Consider the following 21,718-nt stretch of genomic DNA (forward strand, 5'->3'; position numbering starts at 1 on the left):
TCAGCTATCTTTCCCCTACATTTCTACCAGAATCATTGTTTTCTGAATTTCTTGTCTGTTTGCAGACTGAATGTTGAGCACAGGAAAGGGGTCATAAACATCTGGTTAGCTAACAGACTGGCTTAGTGAGACTTGTATTCAGCCCAACAAAGGCCCACAAATGGCAAATGAAAGTGGCTAACAGTGGCAGCAAAGAAAGTTTAGGAAAAATGACAGCAAAAACTTTACAATTCAGGAGATTGTTGTAATCCATATCTAATCAAAATTAATAATAAAGTTTCAACTGTGTTTTTTCTTTATCAAACTAAGAACAGGGTCTGGAGAAATGTCACTTGATGTTACACATCTTACTGTGGTATATATTTTTCATTTAAGAGCTGAAATATCATCTTTCTTTATCTCCAGCTGCAGTAGGAAGCACTTTGCTTTATTTAGCCTTAAAGTACTTGTTAGCTAGGGAATTCTGTGGCATTTCTTGCAGTTCATAATCCTGATTGGGGTTTTAACTGTGAGTCAAAGATCTTCTTTGCTGTGTATTTACTGATTAGGAAGCTTCCAGCTTCTCATCATTCATCAATACCCAGCAGGGATGCTTCAGTACTGCAGAACAATCTTCCTTTTAACTGTTAAAAAAAGAAAACAAAAAAACAAAAAAAACAAAAAAAACCAAAAAAAAACAAAAAAAAAAAAAAAAAAAAAACTTGCTGAAAAGTTTTTCTGTAATCATAATAAAAAACTACAATTATATTTTCACCTTGATATCCAGAAGAAACTTTTTTGTTTCCTACCAAAGATAAAAATACGCTTTTTGGATTATTTGTGGGGGGAGGGGAAAGTGGGATGTGAGGTTTTCCCCTCATTTTCTGGCTCTTATGTTTCTCAGCATTCTCTTTTGGATTTTGGATTTTGGTTATATGAATTGTCAAGCTCTAAACAAATGCTGAGAGTCACAGTCTTGAAAGTTAACTTGCCTGAACATGGACTATATTTCTCTGTATATCAAGTTTTTCTTCCCTCAAGTAAAATATTTATATGTGTAGTATGTCTCAGGAATTGAACAGAAAAAGTCCTCCTAAGGATTTTAAAAATAAATAATGCAATAAAAGTTTCCATGCACATAAAATGTGAGATTTAATACACCTGGGTGTGCAAGGAGCTGTGCTCAGACCCTTTATGGAGCTGATGAGGTTACTGAGGTGCTTCAGCTTGTATAGTTTAACCCTGTGTGAAATGGCTTCATGAGCTCCCAAGAGCCAATGACCCAAATGTGGTGCAGGTATGGCTGGAGGACCACGGAGTGGACAGAATGCCGTGTGGATCCTCTGCTGAGCCAGCAGGACAAGCGGCGGGGGAACCTCACGGCGCTCTGCGGAGGGGGCGTGCAGACCCGGGAGCTGTACTGCGTGCAAGCCAACGAGAACCTCCTCGCCTACCTGAACACCCTCAAGGACAAGGAAGGTAAGCCTGGTGCAGCTGCAATTAAATTAGTGTGAAACCAGAGCATGTCAGCATTCCAGGGCTCTTTCACAGTCATTGTCTTCTGCCATGAGTGCCTCCTTACCTTGTGAGTTACGGCGATTTTTTAATTCAGCTGCAGCAGGGATTTCATTCTCTGTGCTGCAAATATAGATTCCAAATATAAATCCCTACAAATTACTAATTTTTAGTGTCTACTGAAAAATACTGTTCAGGATACCTTTCCATAAGAAAGAACATGAAAAGGTGGGTCAAAAGTCCTAGATTGTTTTTTTTCCATCTACTGTAAATTTCTTGTGTGTCCTTCATCAGGGTGATGAACTTGTGCTGTTTGATGTGTAGATGGAATATGTCAATTCTGGCATGTAAGCTCAATATAGAAAAATGTAAAAATATGATTAGATTTTATTCTCAGGGAATTGATTTTTTTTTCCTTTATTTGGTCAAATTTTTAAATAGCTTTCAGGACTTTAAACCAATATAATTTCATGTATTTATTTACCTAACTGAAAGAAAGAAGAGATTATTTCTTTTCACTGTTGGAGCCTGTACAGCTTCTTAAGAAAAGAGAGAATAACTTAGAACACAAAATCTTTAATTCGTTTGGTAATCTACTTGCTTTAGAATAACACCTGAATAGTTTACATTATATCTACTTTTGTATAGCAGTGCAGCACTGTAGATTCAGAAATCAGTGAATTAAGCTAATTGCATTTTTAATTAAATTTTATCCTCTACCTATGTCATACAAACACATGTTATTATTAATAAGTAAGCAAATAAATAAATAAATAAGCACAGCCTATACTTCAGGAAAAACAATGTCAATATGCAAATCCTATGTAATACCACATTTTGTCCAGGGCTGGCCAAGCAGCAGACTGGTGAGGCTCCTGCTGTGGTTTAAAGGTACTCTCAAACTTGCCGTGGAGGTAGAGTTTGTGGGGAATGTTAATGCCAACATCCATTTCAGCATGACTGCTCAGATCAGTAGGGTGTGACTTGAGAGCTCTGCAGCCCCACATCTCTATTTATTAAAGAGGAAGCTTTCAAGCCTCTTTGTTTTATGCAAATCAGCTCTGCCCAAGGGCTTTTAGTAAATCGCCTCTGCTGAACAAAGTTTAGATGCCTCTGACTAGTATGAGCTACAAAAACCTCCCAGCTAAGGAGAGGTAACAATAAAACCAGTGGCAGCTTACTGTTGAGAATGATGATTAGGATTTTGGTAGGCTGTGAAGTCTCGCCAGATTAGGCGTGTGTGAAATTTACCCTTATCAGACTGTGACAGGAATACATGGAGCCCATCAGGAGGTAATCTCTGCAGGCTCCTGAAAGCTGATTAAAACATAGCTAGTCTTTGGATGCATAAACATGAGAACAGTTTTTCAAGAGCTCAAACTGGGAGTGAAGTGGTTCTTAGTTTAAGAAGGAGCTCTGGGCTGTTTCCACATTAGGGAGCAGATTTGCAGAAGAGGTGCTGCTCTGCTCACCCTCCCTCTCTCTCCCCTCCTAGAATAGAAAACATTGAGTAATTTGAGATGATGCTGTGGGGAAACGCCTTCATCTCAGTGTAGTTTACTGTTGGTTGTAGCAAATGCTGTCTTGGTAAGGCTGCTCTAAAGATCTCCTTCCTCATATACTCATGGTGGCGTTTCCCTGTTATTTCAGAAAGTCAGTCACAGAGCAAGTCGAAGGCTAGTGCTGCACCTCTGCTATCAATCACTTTTGAAATAACAGGTAGGTAAATTCAGGCCTCCAACCTGACCTTTTGATTAAGAGCATGAAAAGGAAGCAACATCCCTTTTGGGGGAATTTGTTTACTATTTGTGTATCGTTAAATAGTTAAATGGATTAGAGTGTTCTCAGGAAATTTCAGACCAGTTTGAAAGTGATGGGCCAAAATTCAAACTATTGAAGTTCATGAGCCAGCTGGGATGCTGGAACAGTTGCCTGTTCCATCCTGAACCATTATAGCTAGTGATGGCTTTTCCTCTCACTTCTCAGCATTGGTTTTGCAGCTTTCATCATAGCTGCTGTTTCCAGTCCCATCTGTAGATTTAAAAAAACAAGTTAGGCCTCTGGTAAGAATGTGAACTTCTAATAGTTAGCTGAACCAGAGTCTCTCCTGACATTCAGTTCAGTAGGGAGAAGAAGGAGCACTGGTTGTAGTAGTTAAGCAGTGGCAATCAAGTTTCCTGGAGGCCACAGTCATTCTGCCATTTACTTGCCACTGACATAAATTGTTTCATCTCTATTCACCTACTTAATTGCTTTAGTCATGAATTTTCTCTTACTATGTGATGTGGACAGTTTCATCTTATTCCGAGTACCTTTAAAACCCTCGATGTAGAATAAAGAGGAGGAAAGTTCCTTTATGGGCATAAATTTATTCTACATCTGCAGATTCACATTTTTTTTCCCCTATTAAACACGGGGTAACTGCTTACATGTGTGATGGAATTGTGCCACTTCTCAGAGCATAATGTTTTGAATGCATAATGTTCTGAATTATCTAGTGTTTTTTTGATGAGAGAATTCAGCGTTATAGAAAATAAGAGGAAAATATTTAATTGTTGGTCACAATGTGTTTTGGGCTTGGGTTTTTCTTGGGATTTTTGAGTGAGAGCACTTGGAGAAATGTCTTTGTGTTCTGTAACAAATGACCAGAAAGAGAATATTAAGCTGTGTCTGCTTACACTGATGCAGTCACATATAAATTCAGTCTCTTTACCAGCCTGGTCATTACTGGGCACTAGTCTCTTCACGGTCTTTAGAGAAAGACAGAGAGTTTGATATCTTGATAAATGTAGCAAATGCATAAAAGCAGAACTATTTCTTTTCAGTTGTTTTTAAAATGCAATAATTCAAGGTGTTTTCCAAGGATATAAATTATATTCAGCTAAAAATTCCTAATACAGAAGATGATTTGAGGAATGGCTTATTAAATCTTACTTTAGCTTTTAGGTTGCTACCCTCAAACCTGAAATTCCTTGAAAACTGAATCTAATTTATTAGTTAGACTGAAGGAGAAGATTATGAAAATGCATTAAATTTTCTTTCTATTTTTTGGGCCAAAATTTGGTCAAATTTCACGTAGATCTCATAGTATTACACACAGTCTAATCAGCATTTAACGTTACTTCCAAGGAATAAAGAACAATCTTTATTGCTGACACAAGTGAGTATGAAAGGACAGAAATAAGACAATGTTTAAACTGTAAATATATGCATCCAGTATCATCTTATCTGAGTATCTTTGCTGAACAGTAAGCATCAAAGCCTATGCTCAATCATACTTCTGTGATGCTGAAAGAAATTTATGTAAATTCATGGGAACAAGATGGTCATAGGATGCCCAGGCATCTTATTTTACTGTCATCTCAAAAAAAGAATTCTGAGTAATCCTGCATGAAATTCATCCTAAGTGCTCAATGACAAAAACATTTTTAATAACCTGAAATAGAACTTTTCTGTCCTGTGGTTGAATTCTTTTGTTGTAAAAGCAAAATATAAGAGAGAACATTTGTACATCACTTAGGGTCTAAAAGCAGTGTTTGAAAAGCATTTTGGCGTATTTAAAGATTTATTGATACCTGTGATATGAAAATACTGCTACTGCTAAAAGCATTCTGATTAAAGTTCTTTTCTATTTTTCTGAGTAAAATTCCCTGAACTAGTGTGATGATAAGTTCTATATCAGTCATGATGAAGGCTAGAGATGAAGCATGGAATTCCTCAGAGCACTTTCTCTATTCCCTGGAGCACTGTGTCTCAGGGGTATAATTGACCCTTAATTTCAATTGTCTCACTTGGGCAATTCCCCAGTTAAATTAGGGTTAGAAATGTATGGATAGCAGTTACTGTTTTTCTTTTTTTTATTAGAAACTACTCAGTGCAAATTCAACAGGCAAACTATGTTTACTTATATCCATTTTCTACAAGTTATGTTGATTATTATGCATGTTAGGTATGCATGCCAAACTTACTGTAAAGTTCAATGATAGTCATAAAATTTAATTTCAACATAGCATTATGCAGATATTGGAATATTAGGCTATATATTTGTTTGTTTCCTGAGATTAGTGAACTAGAGGTAGTAATATGAAATGACTATCTGCCACCTTCATGCCTTGCTTATGTGGAGCAACACAGCATGAAACTGTACCAAAAGAGGCAATGTTGAAAACTAGAATAGGGTGAGGATTTTTCATTCCATTTTGCCCTTTAAAAAGTGAGAATTGGATGCTTTTTCTGAAACTGCAAAGATAACCTGCTTAGAAAATCTGAATGGAAAGACAGACACACATGTGTACAAGCTTGACTGTATTTTAACAGCCTAGTGTTTACTTTCACCTTCTATAAGTGGTTATTGATCTCATCTTTCAGAAACATATTTTGTCATATACTGTATTTATTTAATCTGAAAGTCTTTCCATCAAAAGTGATGGCAAAAATTAATGGTGTAACTCCCCCATGAAGAAAAATATCGAATAGAATGTGAATGCTTTTTAGTTAAGGAATTTCATGTTTTCTCAATCAACCAAAGTGAAATAATGTTCCAGACTTCTAGCAGATATTCTCTGCTTATATTTTTTCAAGTCCTGTATTATGAAAGAGAATTAAAATGTTGCTTTCAATGAAATGGTACATTTTCAGTTAGAGTTCTGTGCCTTACTCTGGCACCTTATAGAATTGTCCTGTTACTTTTATTACCTGGAAGTCAAAAGAATAAAGTACAGAAGGAAAAGGGTGATTTCTGTTCAGGTTATTGATCCTTAAAGAACAGAAGACTTTGCCATCACATGTGTCTCTATATATTAATAACAATTAAAAATATTGTTTTGTGCAGTTTTTGCAACTGCATATATGCATTATATATGCATATTTATAGACATATATGTAGCAAATGCAAGCCATATATACATATCTGAAACAAAGCCTTTCTTGAACTAAAGCTGCTGCTGCACAAATCTTACTGCTGAGTGTGCACTTGGTGGTCTTTAGAGTAAAAGAAAAAAGTTTTTGCCATAATTTTAGCTGTGTTTCAGGTTAAAGCTTAAAGATAATCTTTTAAATATTAATTAACTAGGCCTTTGAAGTTATAGTATCATATAGCTTACATATACAAGTGCAAAGGGTTTTGTGTAGCTTTTTGTTCAGTTTCTTAAGAGAAGAAGTAATGAGAAAATAGGGGACAAATTTATGCAGAATGCGAAGTGAATAATTGTTGTGGTGAAATTTGCCCCTCAAAAGGAAGGACTAGGTCTGAAGGGTGCTGCAATATCTACAGTCTTCCCATATCCACATAATGGGATTTGACTTTGTTCATGCAAAGACTAAACTGACTTCCATTCAATTTTTTTCAAGGCAGGCGTTTTTCCATTACGTCACCAGATTAAAATGATGAGATAGCAGCCTTTCTGACTGAAGGATGGTTCTGTCCACTTAGAGCTGAGGATCATGACCAGTGACATATGAGAAACATTTTAACTTTGTTTTGACAGCTTCAAGGCCAGTAGACCGTAAACTGTGCACAGGACCCCTTCCCAGCACCTCCCAGCTGTGCCACGTTCCCTGTCCTACGGAGTGCGAGACCTCGGCGTGGTCAGCCTGGGGACCCTGCACCTATGAAAGCTGTGATGACCCTCAGGCCAAGAAGGGTATGTGAACATTCAACAGAGCCTTTTAATGGTGGTATTTACTATTCCTAAGTCACTGGGTTATGCAAGCACACTAAATTTTGTACCAAGAAGGGTGTATCTAGTGCCTCTGGGCATCAAAATAAAGTCATTGAATTAAGATATAGATTTGACAAAATATAGATGGTCTGACATCACTGTTACACCAAAGGTAGCAAAAATTTAGCCTGTTTGCTAGGCTCTCAAGACCAATTTGGGTTTTTACTGGTCAATTCTAGTTTCAAAAGTTCCTCTCAGATTGACAGGGATACAGTCAGTGGGTTCAAATCACAATTTTGGCACTTCTCGAAAAGAGGTGTGTAGTGTGCAAGACACTCAAAAATTGTCAGTTCAGTAATAGCTTAAGAATTCACCATTAGACCCTAAAGCATGATCTGACAAAGAGATGGCACCATTCACTGGTGATGTGTGATGCTGTTTTACTTATGGCATATGTGCTGGTTCCAATTCCAGCATGTTTTACGACTTATTGCCATGCAGAACAGATTGTAGTAACCTGATATCAAAACAGGGAAGCAAGAATACAGTGACAGGGACCTCATGTTAGAAGTCTGTGGGCTTCTGGCTGTAAATGAGAAAAACTGGCCTAGTTATTGCTGCAAAGTGATTATCTGATAAAAGCTGGGAATACAGGCTTGGTTTCTTGATTGGAAACAGTCAAGAAAGGGCAGCCACATACGTACACTGGAAGGAGCAGCTGTGATTACTGTGTTTGCTTAGCTGGGTCTTTCTGGCATACTAGCTACACTTCTGTCTGGGCAGCAATGATACAAGTCTTACAAAGCTGTTTTGTGGGACTCTGACCCAACCTTGATCAGTTCAAGAAGGAAAAAGCAGTTCACTGTGCGAATCTATCGGATTAAGTCTCCTCTGACTACAGCTGTCAAGTAGTCTGCTATTTCTGTTGCTGTTCCATCCCTGAAAGATTTACTACATTTTCTGGGGTAAAGTTTAGGTTTTTGAGACTGATTTGGACATCTGTCTAATAGAAATACATTAAGATGTACTTTGTGCAAGCCTTTATTTCTGCACACATGAGCAGGGATCTTTTCTCAAGTGCCAGTGTTTTCTCTTATCTGGAAATTCTTACATTTTACATTATAATTGCATTGACAGTTCTTCTGAGAGAATGATGTGAAAATTGTACAGGCACTCCCACTTTTAGCAGCATGTCTCTCTACATATTTCCAGATCATTTGCATCCGTCCTTTGTTGCTGTAGATATTGGAGTTATTTATTTTTGAAATTATATCAGCCTTTTGTGTCAGACTTACCAAACCTTTTGAATATAATTTGGCTGAACTCTTCAATTTAGGGTAAAAAGCAGCAACTTCAACTGAACATAAATGGAAATGTATTTTTAAAGTAAATGCTATAATTGAATTAAGAGGCATGTCCTCAAAGAATCAGTTCTTGCACACATGTGTTTGAAAACTGTCTTGTTTAGTTTGTGTCCTGGTAGAAATGACAGAGTTATAGCTCAGAGTTATAAAAAATATCTTTATATTACTAACTGATATAAAACAAAAGAGATTGTGAAAGATGTGAGAAGACAAACTAGTTCTTGAATTCATTCCACTTGGTTAGGTTGTTTTGACTGTATTTATTCTCTTTTTTTCAATGGGCCATCCTGAAAGGAGAGAGGGGTGCATAAAGGCTCATCAGTTTCTCCATTCCAAAATGAGTTTAGGTAGTCTTAAGGAAATTTTTTAATGCTTGCAAGGAAATATTGTGATGTTTATTACTGAAAGTGTATTCATAGGATTTGAGATTATTTCCATGTTTTTCTTTTTCTCACAAGGTTGTCTTTTTATTCTTCCATTTTGTTTTGGAGGGTAGGAGAGGGAAGGGAGTGTTTATAAACTGGTTTCACTTGATAATCCATTCCTGTTGGAACATACCTGAGAAGAAAACAAACAACATATTTGAGAAATGGTAACCTAGCAATGTAGTCCAGATTTATAAAATGAGATGGATCTTGCAAGAGTGATGCTCAGGAAATGATTCTGTCTCCTTCCTGGAGTATGCGTGATTATGATAAACAAGGGTTTAAGGCAAAGCCTCCTGAGGAGGCTCAAAATATTGAAATTTGTAAAAATTTATCTCTAGTCCCTCTTTAATGAGTTCTTCTACCTATTATCTAAAATGAATTTTTCTGCTGAGTATCTGTGGTGTGCCTTACAGAGAAAAGAAACAGAACTCTTCACTTAGATGTAGACAGATAAAAAGTGCTTCACTTCACATTTTAGAGTTAAATTGTTATTTTCATGGACATTTCAGGCTTCAAACTGAGGAAACGTCGCATCACCAACGAGCCTACAGGAGGAACAGGGAGCTGCCCTCACCTGTTGGAAGCCATCCCTTGTGAAGAGCCCTCCTGCTATGACTGGAGGATCACAGGGCTGGAGGAGTGCATTCCTGACAACGAGAGGCCGTGTGGCCCTGGTACCCAGGTTCCTGTTGTCGTCTGCATCAACAGCGATGGTAAGATGGATGGTTCTTACTGCAGTCCACACCAGATAGAGTGAAGAGACTAAAATGTCCAAAAGGATGTCAGTTTTTGTTCTCAGCTTTCTCCATCCTTAAAACCAAGCTGTCTGGAATAGATATAAATGCCCATTAATACTGCAGAGGAAGGGTGAGATCTCTAGTTGCTCTAGGACCAAGCTCCTTCACCTACCCTGTGTAGGTTTTCAAAGCTTCACGAGGTGATTTACAGAAAATTAAATAGAAAACAGCTATTGTTTGCCACTAGATCAGATTCATGCCTGCAGTGGCTTGACTGAATTCCCTGATGTAATCCCACTAACAAAGCTGATCCTCTGAGCCCTGAAACAAATAGAATGTGAGCAAAGATGCATTGCAGTAAGTATAGCTGGAAGAAAAATAATAATGTATTTATTAAAAAGGATGGTTTGATGTGTGTTATGGAGTTGGGTTGGCAGTCCAAGCTGTCTTGCTTCTTCAAAAGGTCAAAAAAAATACCACCATTATTCAATTATCTTCTGTGAGACAAAACAGATCTTGCATGACATAGTCATGAAAGCCAATTTTGAAAGCTGCTTACAGAATACTTTAATCTACTGAAGATTCATGAATTACTGTTGTGAGAGTAGTCCTTATTCATTAGTAATATTATAGTCTAGAGCAGCATATAAATTAAAATAATTGTATTGACTGCAGTGTGGTATGGTAAGCAGCTTCTAAGTTCCAGCAGAGGATTAAGTAAGAGGACCCCTCTGATGAGTGTTAACAGCTGCACAAAATAGTTTGAAATTAAATCAGTCAGAAGTAATAAGAACTGATTATAGAGATATTTAAATCTTGAGCTTTCATGCTGAAGACTTTGGGTTGTAATTGAGTTTTGGGGCTTAAATTGAAATGCTTAGAGTTAGAATGTAAGCTTTATTTTTCTGCATACACCTAGGAGAGCTAGTAACCATTTTTACAGCTCAGAAAGAGATTAGCCTAGAATTACATTTCAATCTACTGTATTTCATGTCCTTTACTCCAAAAATGTCCCTTTGAAATTTAATAATTTCTTGGAAACAACTCTGAAACTGTTTGCAGAGGTTTTTTGTATACATTTTCTGATGAAAAATGGCCTTTCCTCATAAATCAAGGTGTTTCCTAAATAATTGTGAAGATACTTAAAAAAATCAGTAAAGCAAAAAACCTATTTTTTTTGCTTTTCTAGATTATGATTAGTTTAGCTTACCTTTATTTTCAGGAATGTGTTTTCTCACACATCTAACCTAATTTCTTTCTAAATTGTAATATAATAATTTATATAGACTACAACTTATTGTATATTTGGAGCATGTAATTGAGCCATTAAACTTTGAGATGTCTCTTGTGTATATGATATTTTCTATTGAAACTCACAGGATTTGCACTTGACACTTTGAGGACTTGTGTTTAACTTTTTTATTCGCAGTATTTTTTTCTTGTCTCTCTGTCTTTCTGAATTATATGGCATTATATATTGCTGTAAATATATGGCCTTATACATTGCCTATATCAGTAATCTGCCTCAGAAAGAGTGAGAAGTCAGGGTTTGGCCTGTCAGTCTTTAAGATTAAAGAGTTGTGGGCACAGCTTCAAAGAAAGGAGAAAACAAATTGTAATTACGTCTTTTTTTTGTAAAGATCTGATCACCCAGTCATCCAGTCACAAAAATAAGTGTTCAGTTATGTTTGAGAGTGCAAAAGCAACAGAGAGTAATGTAATGAATTGCCCCAGCTCTTCTTTGAAATTTCTTATTCTACTATACCACATTCTGTGTCCTTCACCAGCAATACCAAGTGTGTGCTGCTTTGCTCTCCTGAGAATGATTAGGATGATGCAGTAGAAGCAAAGACCAACTTCAGCAATCTCAGCTCAAGCATCCTATTACTTTGCCTCCCACAGCACCAACCCACTAGAAATCATGTAGACAGCACTTGAATACTTTCTAAACACCACCACCTCTTCCCAGGTAGTTCCCATCTAGCATTTTTGCCTCCTACCCTACCCAGAATATCCGTGGTGTCTTTCACCAAACATTTGTTGCAGGCTTTTAGATTCTGTTCTGCAAAATACAAGAAACCCTTTGCAGTCAGGCAAGTTTTGCTTCAGGCCCCACAGCTTCAGGCTTTAGTTCCAGTAAAATAAAGTATGGAGACTGCTACTTTTCCATTGTTTAAACATCATGGTTTAAATTGTTCATCATAAGAAATTTGTTGTATTCAATGTCCTTTGAGTACTTCTTGAAGAAGACTGCATCAACTGTCAGTTAAATACTGTACCTTTATCAACAGGGTAAATAATTTGTATAATAATCATATGTTGCTGTATTTTTGATCTTAGTAGCACACAGGGAATTTAATTTCAGTTTTACAGGTAAAAGTGACCCTGAAAGGAAACAGTATGGGAAGCATTAACTATTGCATAAGGTTGCTGTTTACTCACACCAAACTAATCTTTGCTTGACAATATTATCTTCAGTCTCTTCAAGAGTTCTTGTTATTATTAGGTATTAAGCCAATCTTAAATCTTAAAATGCCTGGATTGGAATGGTTGAGATGAAGGGATTTAAATGTACCCAAAAAAACCCCCATATTGTGCCCTTGGCTTCTGCTTTATAAAATGAAAAAGAGTGTGTATCTCAGAATAAGCACTGTACTCTAAATAGATAAAGCTCTGTAGCTTTAATGTAAAATAAACCCAATACTGATTAGTAGCTTCCCTTCCTATGCATGGTTGCATTTTTCTTATATATCTTAAACATGATTAATTGGGATAATATGTCTTGACCTGGCTTCACAATTAGAATCAAGCAGCAATGTTTGTGAAGTTGTTTCATATAATTGGAATTAGCTTTTCATTTTGGTGTTTAGATAAGAGTCATTAGAGCCTTTGAGACAACAGCAAACAATAGGTTATCCTCCTGTCTCATTGCTGGAGGCCTGTGATTGTCACTCTTTCCACAGTGGATGGCAGTAATCAGAATTTTCATTCAGGCTGAAAAAAGCATGACATTCAGTGCCCCAGGTTGTCATTGCAAAGGCTATAATGAACTTTGATGTATTTTATTATATAAATGAAACTTCAGTTTCTTTTACTGTGGAAAGAACAATTTCAGAATAAATATTCTTGGTTAATCTTCCAGGAGATTTTGTGATGGAGTTTTTTAGGTGAAAAAAATGCCTTTTGATTGTGGAAGCTCCCAGACTGGACAGAAAATGATCAGAATTCCTTAATTGTATCTGTAATTTTAAGAATTGGGCGTCTGTTGCTTGTGTTCAATTCTACAGATTAACTTTTGGTAATGATAGAATGACTTTTTAAAACTAAATTGATATTAATCTTTTTGTTGTATAGGTAGTGTATGCAAGACATGCACACACACACCACACACCTGTGTACATACTATCTATTCTAAGTGTACTAACACAGCTCACACTCAGTAGAGTAATTTTAGAACAGATGAATTTAATCTATTTCTCTGTAGCTATGATAGACTGAGAAAAATACAATTTCAAAAATCTCTGTGTTATTTGAAGTCCGTAGTGGGAAAGTTGTCTGTTTCTCCACTTTGTTAACAGACATATTAGTGCTACTCATATGTTAATAAGGAAAAATAATTTCTGACATAATCATCTGCAATATTAACTACTGATGAAATACCTTAAAATGCTTGTTCACTCATTTTTTTTACTTTGTGTTTGGGCTGAAGGCTGTAGCTCAGGTCCTGGCATCAACTGTAGTGTACCTCTGGTCCTCGCACAGTCATCTGAAATGACTTGCTCATTTGCTAAGAATTTCTAAATAATAAGTTGGTTTACAGCTTTTACAGTATGCTGGGCTTTGTACTGCTTTGTACTCCAGACAAAACAGGTCTCACTTTTGAAGTGCAGGTTTCTTCTGGATCTTGTTGAAGCTCACTAATGGCTGGGTTAGGGTAGCTCTACAGGGGACAGACAGAAATGGACTCGTTGCCATCTTCTGCCTCACAGCTGAGAGTCACTTGCCTTGAAAGAGGGAGCCATGGCAACATCAAGGCTCTTTGTGCATATGTAAATTTGTATAACCCTTTGAAGTGGCAGAATTGCTGCTGAAGGTGTGCAGGTAGAGGTGCATGCTGATGTAGCTGAGCGCCACAAGTTCCTTTCTGGCCCCTGTAGGGGGGTGGGTGACACAGGTCTGGTTTTTCTGAGACTGAAGTGCAAATTCAAACCACGCTGGCATCAGTATTTTCTGATGTAAATTGCAGGATTTTAACTGTTTTGCAATACTGGGGGCAAAGCAGTGGTATTGCTATTAATTAAAAGGTATAGAAGGTAGACTAGTCTGTTTAGTTTAGACACTTTACAAACCAATTAGTTTAGCTACTTTGCCTGGAGCTGAAACAGTGTACTGACCAAAATGGAACAAAGGATATTTCCAGGATACCTGCCCTTTATCTGTGTTTACTCGCAGCTAGTGAGACTAACAGAAGAGACCATACTTCAGCAATAAAACATCCTATGTTTTATTTGCCTTATTGTTTTCCTCAAGACTTAGAAATATTTCTGAAATACCTCTTCTCTTATTTTTGCTGAATTTTAATTTAAAGTAAATCTTATAAAAGTTCTTCATCTAATTTAAATTTTTTTCTATAGTTTCCTGAACAATATCTCAATTTCCTTCCTTAAATTTTTGGTTGTGGCTTTATATCATCTTACAATAAGCAGCTAATGAAATAATGTATAATAAATTTCAGGAAAAACTAAGTTTGGCTGGTGCAACAATTTTAATTTAAAATATTGTGGCTGGTTTCAGAATTGGGTCTTTCTGTATATTTATGGTTTGAATCAAATGCTAACTGAGTAGTCTGATTGTTATTTATTTTCATGATGGGAAACAATAAGAGACTCAATGGACCTGAGCATATAGATGTGCCCACATCTAAAGAGTCTACTTTTCTGACATTTCTATTGTGCAGCTTTATGCACTGAATGAAGAAACCATCAGACTGGTTGGATTCTGTGATGATTATTTAGAAAAGAAAATACCACTTTTTGTCACTTTATGACTTAGTTCTTTTTCAAGAATGAAAAGCCAAATTCAAATTCAAATTACATTGAATTATTCAGTTATGCCTGTAAGAAAACCCAGATCAAAATCTGGTCAATGCTCAGCAGTCAATTAACAGAAAAATACAGTAGCTAATGACAGTTCCTTTGAGCTCATAGTGCCTTATGCTTACAGGAACTTGGCTATGTTGGTGTTAATCATCATTTCCCAATATTTGTTTCCTTGCTAATATCATAGCAACATTGTTTAAAACTCTTCTTTGCTGCTGACAGCTTTTAGGATGACCACTTGAGGCATTTAAATCAAATGTAAGATGCATACTTTGTTCTTCACTGTAAACACATAGGCTGTGAAACTTATACCCAAGTCATTCCTTCCTTTCCTTTAATTTTTCTGCTAATGTAAGGAACTATTGAATATGTTTCTTGGATGCTTGGTATATTTAAGAATTTCTTAGTGATGGTAAAATATAGTGAATTTCAAGGACCTTAAAACTGACACTCTTAGGCCATTATGTTTCAGACCATTGGACTTTTAATGCATTTATTTGTAACAATATTTGTTTTATTTAATATAAAGGAATATAAGGAAAAATAAAAGTGCAGTATGCTATATAGAGCTTAAACTATCTCATTGAAGTTTCCGAGTAGTCTGATAATAAATAACTCTTCTCTCAATAAAAAGTCTCCTTTAATTGATGACACCAATTCCTTTTTGCCTCTCATCTTGACATTAGAAAAGTGACATATCACTACTGAGTTTCATAAAAGATTGGAAGCTTTTAGCATTTATGTAACATGTAGTAATTTAATTATAGGGAAAAAATTAAATAGATTACTTTCTTTGTGCATATCTTTAATAGTTTGCTTGCAGTTTGATGTGATGATATCAGTTAAAGGGATAAATAAAACAAAGCCAGTGTTCCATCTGCATGGTCCAGTAAACAGTTAGCACTTATGACAGTGCAATAGGCCTTGCTTCCAATTTATCATATATTTTTGAAGATGGAGTTGCACTTGGTATGGACAATGCCTAATGAGACATTAATGTCCATAAATAATAAATTAAGGTAAAAACAGGCAGGCCAGCCTAATTACCAAAACGTTTTTCTGGTGTCATAGATCATAATGTGACTGTCTGGTCAGGCAAGTTTCGTGTATTTTGACCTGTTTCCTGCTAAAATGTAATGCTGCACTCGTGTAAAATTTATTGGACTTCCAGGAGGTTGCTGGAGTGGAAAGTGCAAATATTTTGAAAACATATCTGGGAGAGTGCAATGTTTCATATGATCCATATTCTGAGTAACTTTCTTTTGTTTTTGATGGCACAACCAGTAGAATATTGCAAGAACAATATGTGACTAAATTAGAAGGGGGGGATTTTGATGCATGTGTTTTGATTTATGTAATATTCAGCAGTGCAGGAACCCTTTTCTGATTAGGCTCCAAGCTTCATCATGGTAAGAACACAGAGAGGGATAATTGTAGGCACACTTCATAACAATTGGGATTTGTTTTGCAAAGGTCAATTTAATGCTGTACAGTTTTTCCATTTATCACTTAAAATTATGCTATTATGAAACAAGAAAGAAAAAGGAGGCTAGGGCATTATAGATGGATCATGAAACAGGATTTCTAGAACTCCTTTGGTTTTGCATTTGTGTGTAAACTTGTTAACTCCTGAGAACATACCCAGAAAATATTTGAAATATTTTTACAAAACATATTTAGAAGAGATAATTTTACATCGAATTCTGTTATATATAAAAATAAAGCTACATAGCTACACATTAAGTACCACTTTCTCAGAAGATTATATGACACAACACTAGTCATTAATCTTTATAATAAAATATTCTAAGACAGTATACTATCACTAGGTTTGATGGGAGTCAGTTTTCCATCTGAGAAAACGTTGCACAGGCCTATTTATATTTTACAATATACTGCATACTTATGGTCCATTTTCTAAATAAATGTTGTAAAATTCCAAAGCTGTGAAACCACTGTGTTGATAAATGGTGAGGATAAAACCATCATCATGAGCTAGTCATGGTGAGACAGAATAAATTGGAATTTTACTCTCAGTACTTCCAGCCAAGAACAGCTCATTGTCTGACCATTCTCATAGATCATAATTTGTGTTAAGTACTGATTAATTAAAAATTGCTCTTATCTTCCAAAAAAAGTACTTGATTTCACAAGACAACTGTTCCAGTGGCCACTTAGAGCCTTAAGATAATCTGTGTCATTTTGCAATTCTTGCAGCTCTTGTGCACAGCACAAGCAGCATCTTCACTGATTACTCAGAAACTTCAAATTAAACATGCTCAGACACAATGATTGCTCAAAATCAAGGTAAACAGTTGATACCAGTCTCTCCAGTGTTCCCAGATTTCAGATTTTGGAGTGCAGGTGGTTTGTGACTCTACATAGCCACAACCCCAGCAGAGGGAAATAGAGATTCCTACCTGGGACTTGGTGAAAAAGGACAAGACAAGAGGAAGAAACTTGTTCTGGCCAAGCAACTAGGTTGCAAGCTGGAGAAAGGTAGGATTTGGCTCTGGTTTCCTCCAGGGCAGTTTTCTGAGACCAAGTAAAGAACTCAAAGTTTTAGAATGTCTCTACATGACAAGCATTAGGAATGGCTTTGGTGAGGGGTTTAATCTGCTAAGGGTCAGCCCATGGGAGGATTTGACAAGCATCTGGAAATAATTTGGCAGGGCTGGGTGAAAAGGACAGTGAGGTCAAACTAGGATTATTGTCTGGAGAAAATAAGGCTGGGTAAGAACCCAGAGAATGAGGAAGAAAAGAAATTTCATAGCTTCTAGGGCTGGAATGCAATGAATTTTAGTCTGCTTCTGCTTTTGTCTCATGAGATCACCAGGCAGAGCAGCAGTTTCCAGCATCAGTGCAACACCCATGGCAGGAATATTATTTATCATTTGACTTCTGTTTTAAACTAGAAAATTGGAAATAAATATTACATCAAAGTCTTGTATTTTAGTTTTCAAAGCAAGCCCTCAAACATTAGATAATCAAGTTTGTCCAGGCTTACGTGAATGCATCAGAAAGAAGTACTTAATTATTTAATTATGCCAACATGACATTTTCTCTACAGAGCCTGTCACTTATTTGTGAGACAGATATATCTCCTTTGGTGATTAAGTAGTCATTTTGTAGTAATGAATGCAATGTCTGTGAGACAACTAACCTTAGTTGTCCTATTCTTCAGGGTTTAATTTTTCTCTGCTTTTGTTCAGCATCAGCAAAATATAAATAATGCTGACCTGTCACATCTTCACAGTGTTGTGAAAATAACACTGTGCTAGTGGGCATCTGATAGTCATGACAGAGAGATCTTAGGAAAAATGCCAATTCTCTTTTAATAACACTTAATTAGTGTGTGGTAAATAAAACATAGACTCATGATTTGAACAAAGGGAATAAAACTAAAAATACCAAATAGCTCCTCATTAAGGAGTTTCCAATCTGTGAATTGAAGGAGGAAGGGACCCAGTGGAAAAATAATCAGAATGTGATTGTACAGTTAAAAAAACTTCATTATACAAAAGTAGCTTTCATTTTGTCATTTATTGTTTGGTTTCTTGATAGTGTTTTGGGAGTAACTTTTGGATTGAGTGTGTAAATCTTGCCCTAGGAATTATCAGATGTTTGGGTCTAATTTTATTTAGTCATCCTTTATTGGTACTAATACTATTTTATGAATAGCAAATTGCTGCATGAGTGTTTCCCAGACAAAAGATATTATGCAGAAACTACATGAAAACTCTTGTTCTGGGTGTCTCAGAATTGAGGGTTTTTATTTAAAGAGGGGAAAAAGAAGAATTATATAAGCTGGAAGCATCTTATACATTGTGGAAGGCTGATAAGAAGCCAGTAGTGAAAGGAAACCCAACTTTTAGGGTACAATGGATTTCTGTGAGTAGGTGTCAATCTGCAGTGAAATCTCTGATTTCTGTGACTTTAGGACATTAGCTTGCGTGACTTATTAACAGAGTAGAAAACTTGTAATGTCCCTATACTTGCAGAGGTGCTCCTGAGTTTTTTGTTTTATTTGTGACAATGCTATTATATTTCCTTCCACAGCATAAATTTATAAGATGTAGTGCTATTTACCTGTGGTTGCTTTCCTGACAGCTCCTTCTCTGAATCCATACACTTAGAGGTAGGAGAAAAGAAAAGTCAAAAGGATGGGTTAGTTTTAGTCTTCTTGGGAGGAAACAGCTATGAAAATGTTTCCAAAAGAGAAGATTAATTCACAGTCTGAGCTCCCTAAAGGCATGTTGTGCCTTCCACTCATAATGATGAGAAGATATTCACTGCAAGATGGATAAAAAGATGTTCTCCAAAGACTGCATTTTATCTTCCAGTAGTAGGACACAGACAAAAGCATCCATGAAATTAATTTAAAAACCATTTCTCAGAAATGTGTAAACATGACAGTGGCAGTGATCTCTCTTACACCTCTTGGGTCCTATGTTTTAACTGTGATTGAATTGAGCTGTCAGATTACATAGAGAGTGACAACTCTTTACTAGCTGCAGCTAGATGAATAATGCAAAGAAAATGTTTGCAATCATCCTTTGCCATATAAAATAATTTTTCTTATTCTCTTAAACCCCCTTTTGAGTTACATGTATGGCAAGAGGTATGGCAATGTATATGAATGCACAGTTGTAAACTTGCTGCAAATTCACAGTATAGTAGTGAAATACTAGATAATTGACAAACTGAAAATTCACTTAATATTCTGACCATTAATCATTCTCTTCATCTGTGAGGTAAGCTTTTGCAATACAGAGAAGTATAATATTATGATGTTGGGTGGCCAAATTCTAGGAAAATACTGCACTGCTGAAGTATTTATGAACCCATTTATGATGCAACTTTTTTGGAGTTTTTTAGCTCAAATGTATAAATTTATTAACCAAAGGTAATGTTAATGCTGAAAATGAGAAGCCTGAAGTTTGTGAAAGTCTTGCTGTTTCTTGAAAAACCAGGACATTTAAGGTAGCTGCTGAAAATATGCAGATTAGTACCTCAGTGTAGGGCATTGTTGAATAGATTGTGGTGAGTACTGTCATTCTGCTGACATTTGTGGAACTGTCACATTGTTTTCATGCTACTATTTTTCTTGCCTATTATTTTGCTTTTATGCTTCTAGTCCTAACTCATGTCCCTGATTGTTAACCTAGTTCACATGAGCACATCAGAAATATCTTCTTTAATCAAGCTGCTTTGAAGGTACTGATATTCCATTGCCCTTCTCAAACTTGTTCTCCAGGTTATTTTGACCTTATTGGATGGGAGGAGGAAATGTGTAAAATAGCACTTAAAATAAAATATCTTTAAAAGGCTACAACAGTCTGTGTCCACATACAATGAAGTTACAAATTTACTGAGAATACTCAGCAGTGAAAAAATAGTACAATAACTTCCCATGATAAATAAAACATGTTCTTTTTTTAAATAATCTAAAAGACACATTGCAATAAATGCATGTTGCATTTTCAAATCCATGTATTTTACCGTTACCAACATTCAAATTACACCATTGCTATTTCTAAAGTCTTTGTAAAAAATTTTCTCCACTTTTAAACACAGTAGACTCCTGTGACATTTTAAAAACAAATAGAGGAAGTATTGTTAATCATTTTTCTGGAAGTCATATTTGTACATAAATTTGTCATTATATGAATTGTGGCTCGATTGGGAGGTGTTTATGAGAATGCTCTGTTGATCTTGGAACTAGCTATATCTTTTTAAGGTGACTTGGTGCTTTTGACAAGTGGTTTCAGAAATACAATGTGAATTTTCTAGTGATCTCATCCTCAAGGTTCTCACTGTCCTCTTTTTTCCAAATTGCTCTGTCAGCACTTTTCCCCTTCTTTCCCCATCCTGCTAAAATGGCCTATTGGTTTGACATATTGATCCCACTTGGTCCCATGACTAATATTGATTTTGTTCTCAATGGGACCGTAGCCTGTCATCAAACTTATTTTTCTTTCATATCAAGATGACATTTGATTGGCTTATTTGACACTAGAAGGCAACTCTGCTTGGTTATGATCAATGCACTTGTATTCTCTGTTCCTTATCATTCTCAGTAAGACTACATTAGCAAATGAACCATGAAAATGCTTCAACTACCTGTCAAGCAGTAGGAAAATTTTACTCCTGTTGTTAGGCAGTGTTTGGCTACTCTGCTGGAGTCTTTATTAGAATTATTGAACTTCTATCCCTGTGGTACAAGTCTACTATAGCATCAAGTTAAAAGAATAGGAGATTTTCAGCTAAAGGCATGTAATGTTTCAGGTTTTCTTTACTTTTGCTTATATGCATGAAGACACTTTCCAAAGCTGATCCTAATTAACTGCAAAACTAATTACTTAAACTATATTAAATGTGTCTGTGAATCCTCCTATTCAAAGGGATCTTAATTCTATTTGTCAAGAATTTTCTCTTTCATTCTGAATAAGGATAGCCATGCAAAATGTTAATACAGATTAACTAATCTCCTTCAAGTCCTAGTTTAATTAATTTGGATTAATTCTTCAATATCCTTTAGGTCAGGCTTTTTCAGAGATACTAACTTTAGTAGTTCATATACAGCCTATTTCATGTTGTTGAATATTCAGTGCTATCAGAAGTAGTGAAGAATCAAAGAAGTATCATCTGTAAGAAGAGTTTACCATTAGTCTTTGATGAATAGTATAAAATATGCACTCAGTAACTTATAGAATTCTGTCATAAAAAAATCTGTGTTACGTTTTAAGCCATAGTTAGGGTTTTTGGTTTTTTTTTTCCCTCAGTTTTCTGTATATTTCTATTTTGGCATAGTTATGGGTTATTATTTTTTCATACTCTTGTTTAATCTGGCGAAACGTCACTTCATTTCAAATAAAAATATATTGTTTGAGCAAAGAAATACTATTTCTTTCCCTGGTTTTATTTGTGTCTGGC

General features: G+C 35.9%; 1 protein-coding gene across 1 annotated transcript in view; it reads left to right on the plus strand.

The window, feature by feature from the left end:
* The window catches only part of THSD7A (thrombospondin type 1 domain containing 7A), a 254,711-nt gene that overhangs the window by 158,587 nt on the left and 74,406 nt on the right, over nt 1-21,718 (plus strand). The window contains exons 6-8 of the mRNA XM_056484539.1: nt 1,277-1,458; nt 6,981-7,136; nt 9,456-9,659. Of these exons, the coding sequence (XP_056340514.1) occupies nt 1,277-1,458; nt 6,981-7,136; nt 9,456-9,659 (542 nt within the window). The remainder of the gene's footprint in view (nt 1-1,276; nt 1,459-6,980; nt 7,137-9,455; nt 9,660-21,718) is intronic.

The sequence above is a fragment of the Oenanthe melanoleuca genome, chromosome 2, assembly GCF_029582105.1.
Source record: "Oenanthe melanoleuca isolate GR-GAL-2019-014 chromosome 2, OMel1.0, whole genome shotgun sequence".
Lineage (NCBI taxonomy): Eukaryota > Metazoa > Chordata > Aves > Passeriformes > Muscicapidae > Oenanthe > Oenanthe melanoleuca.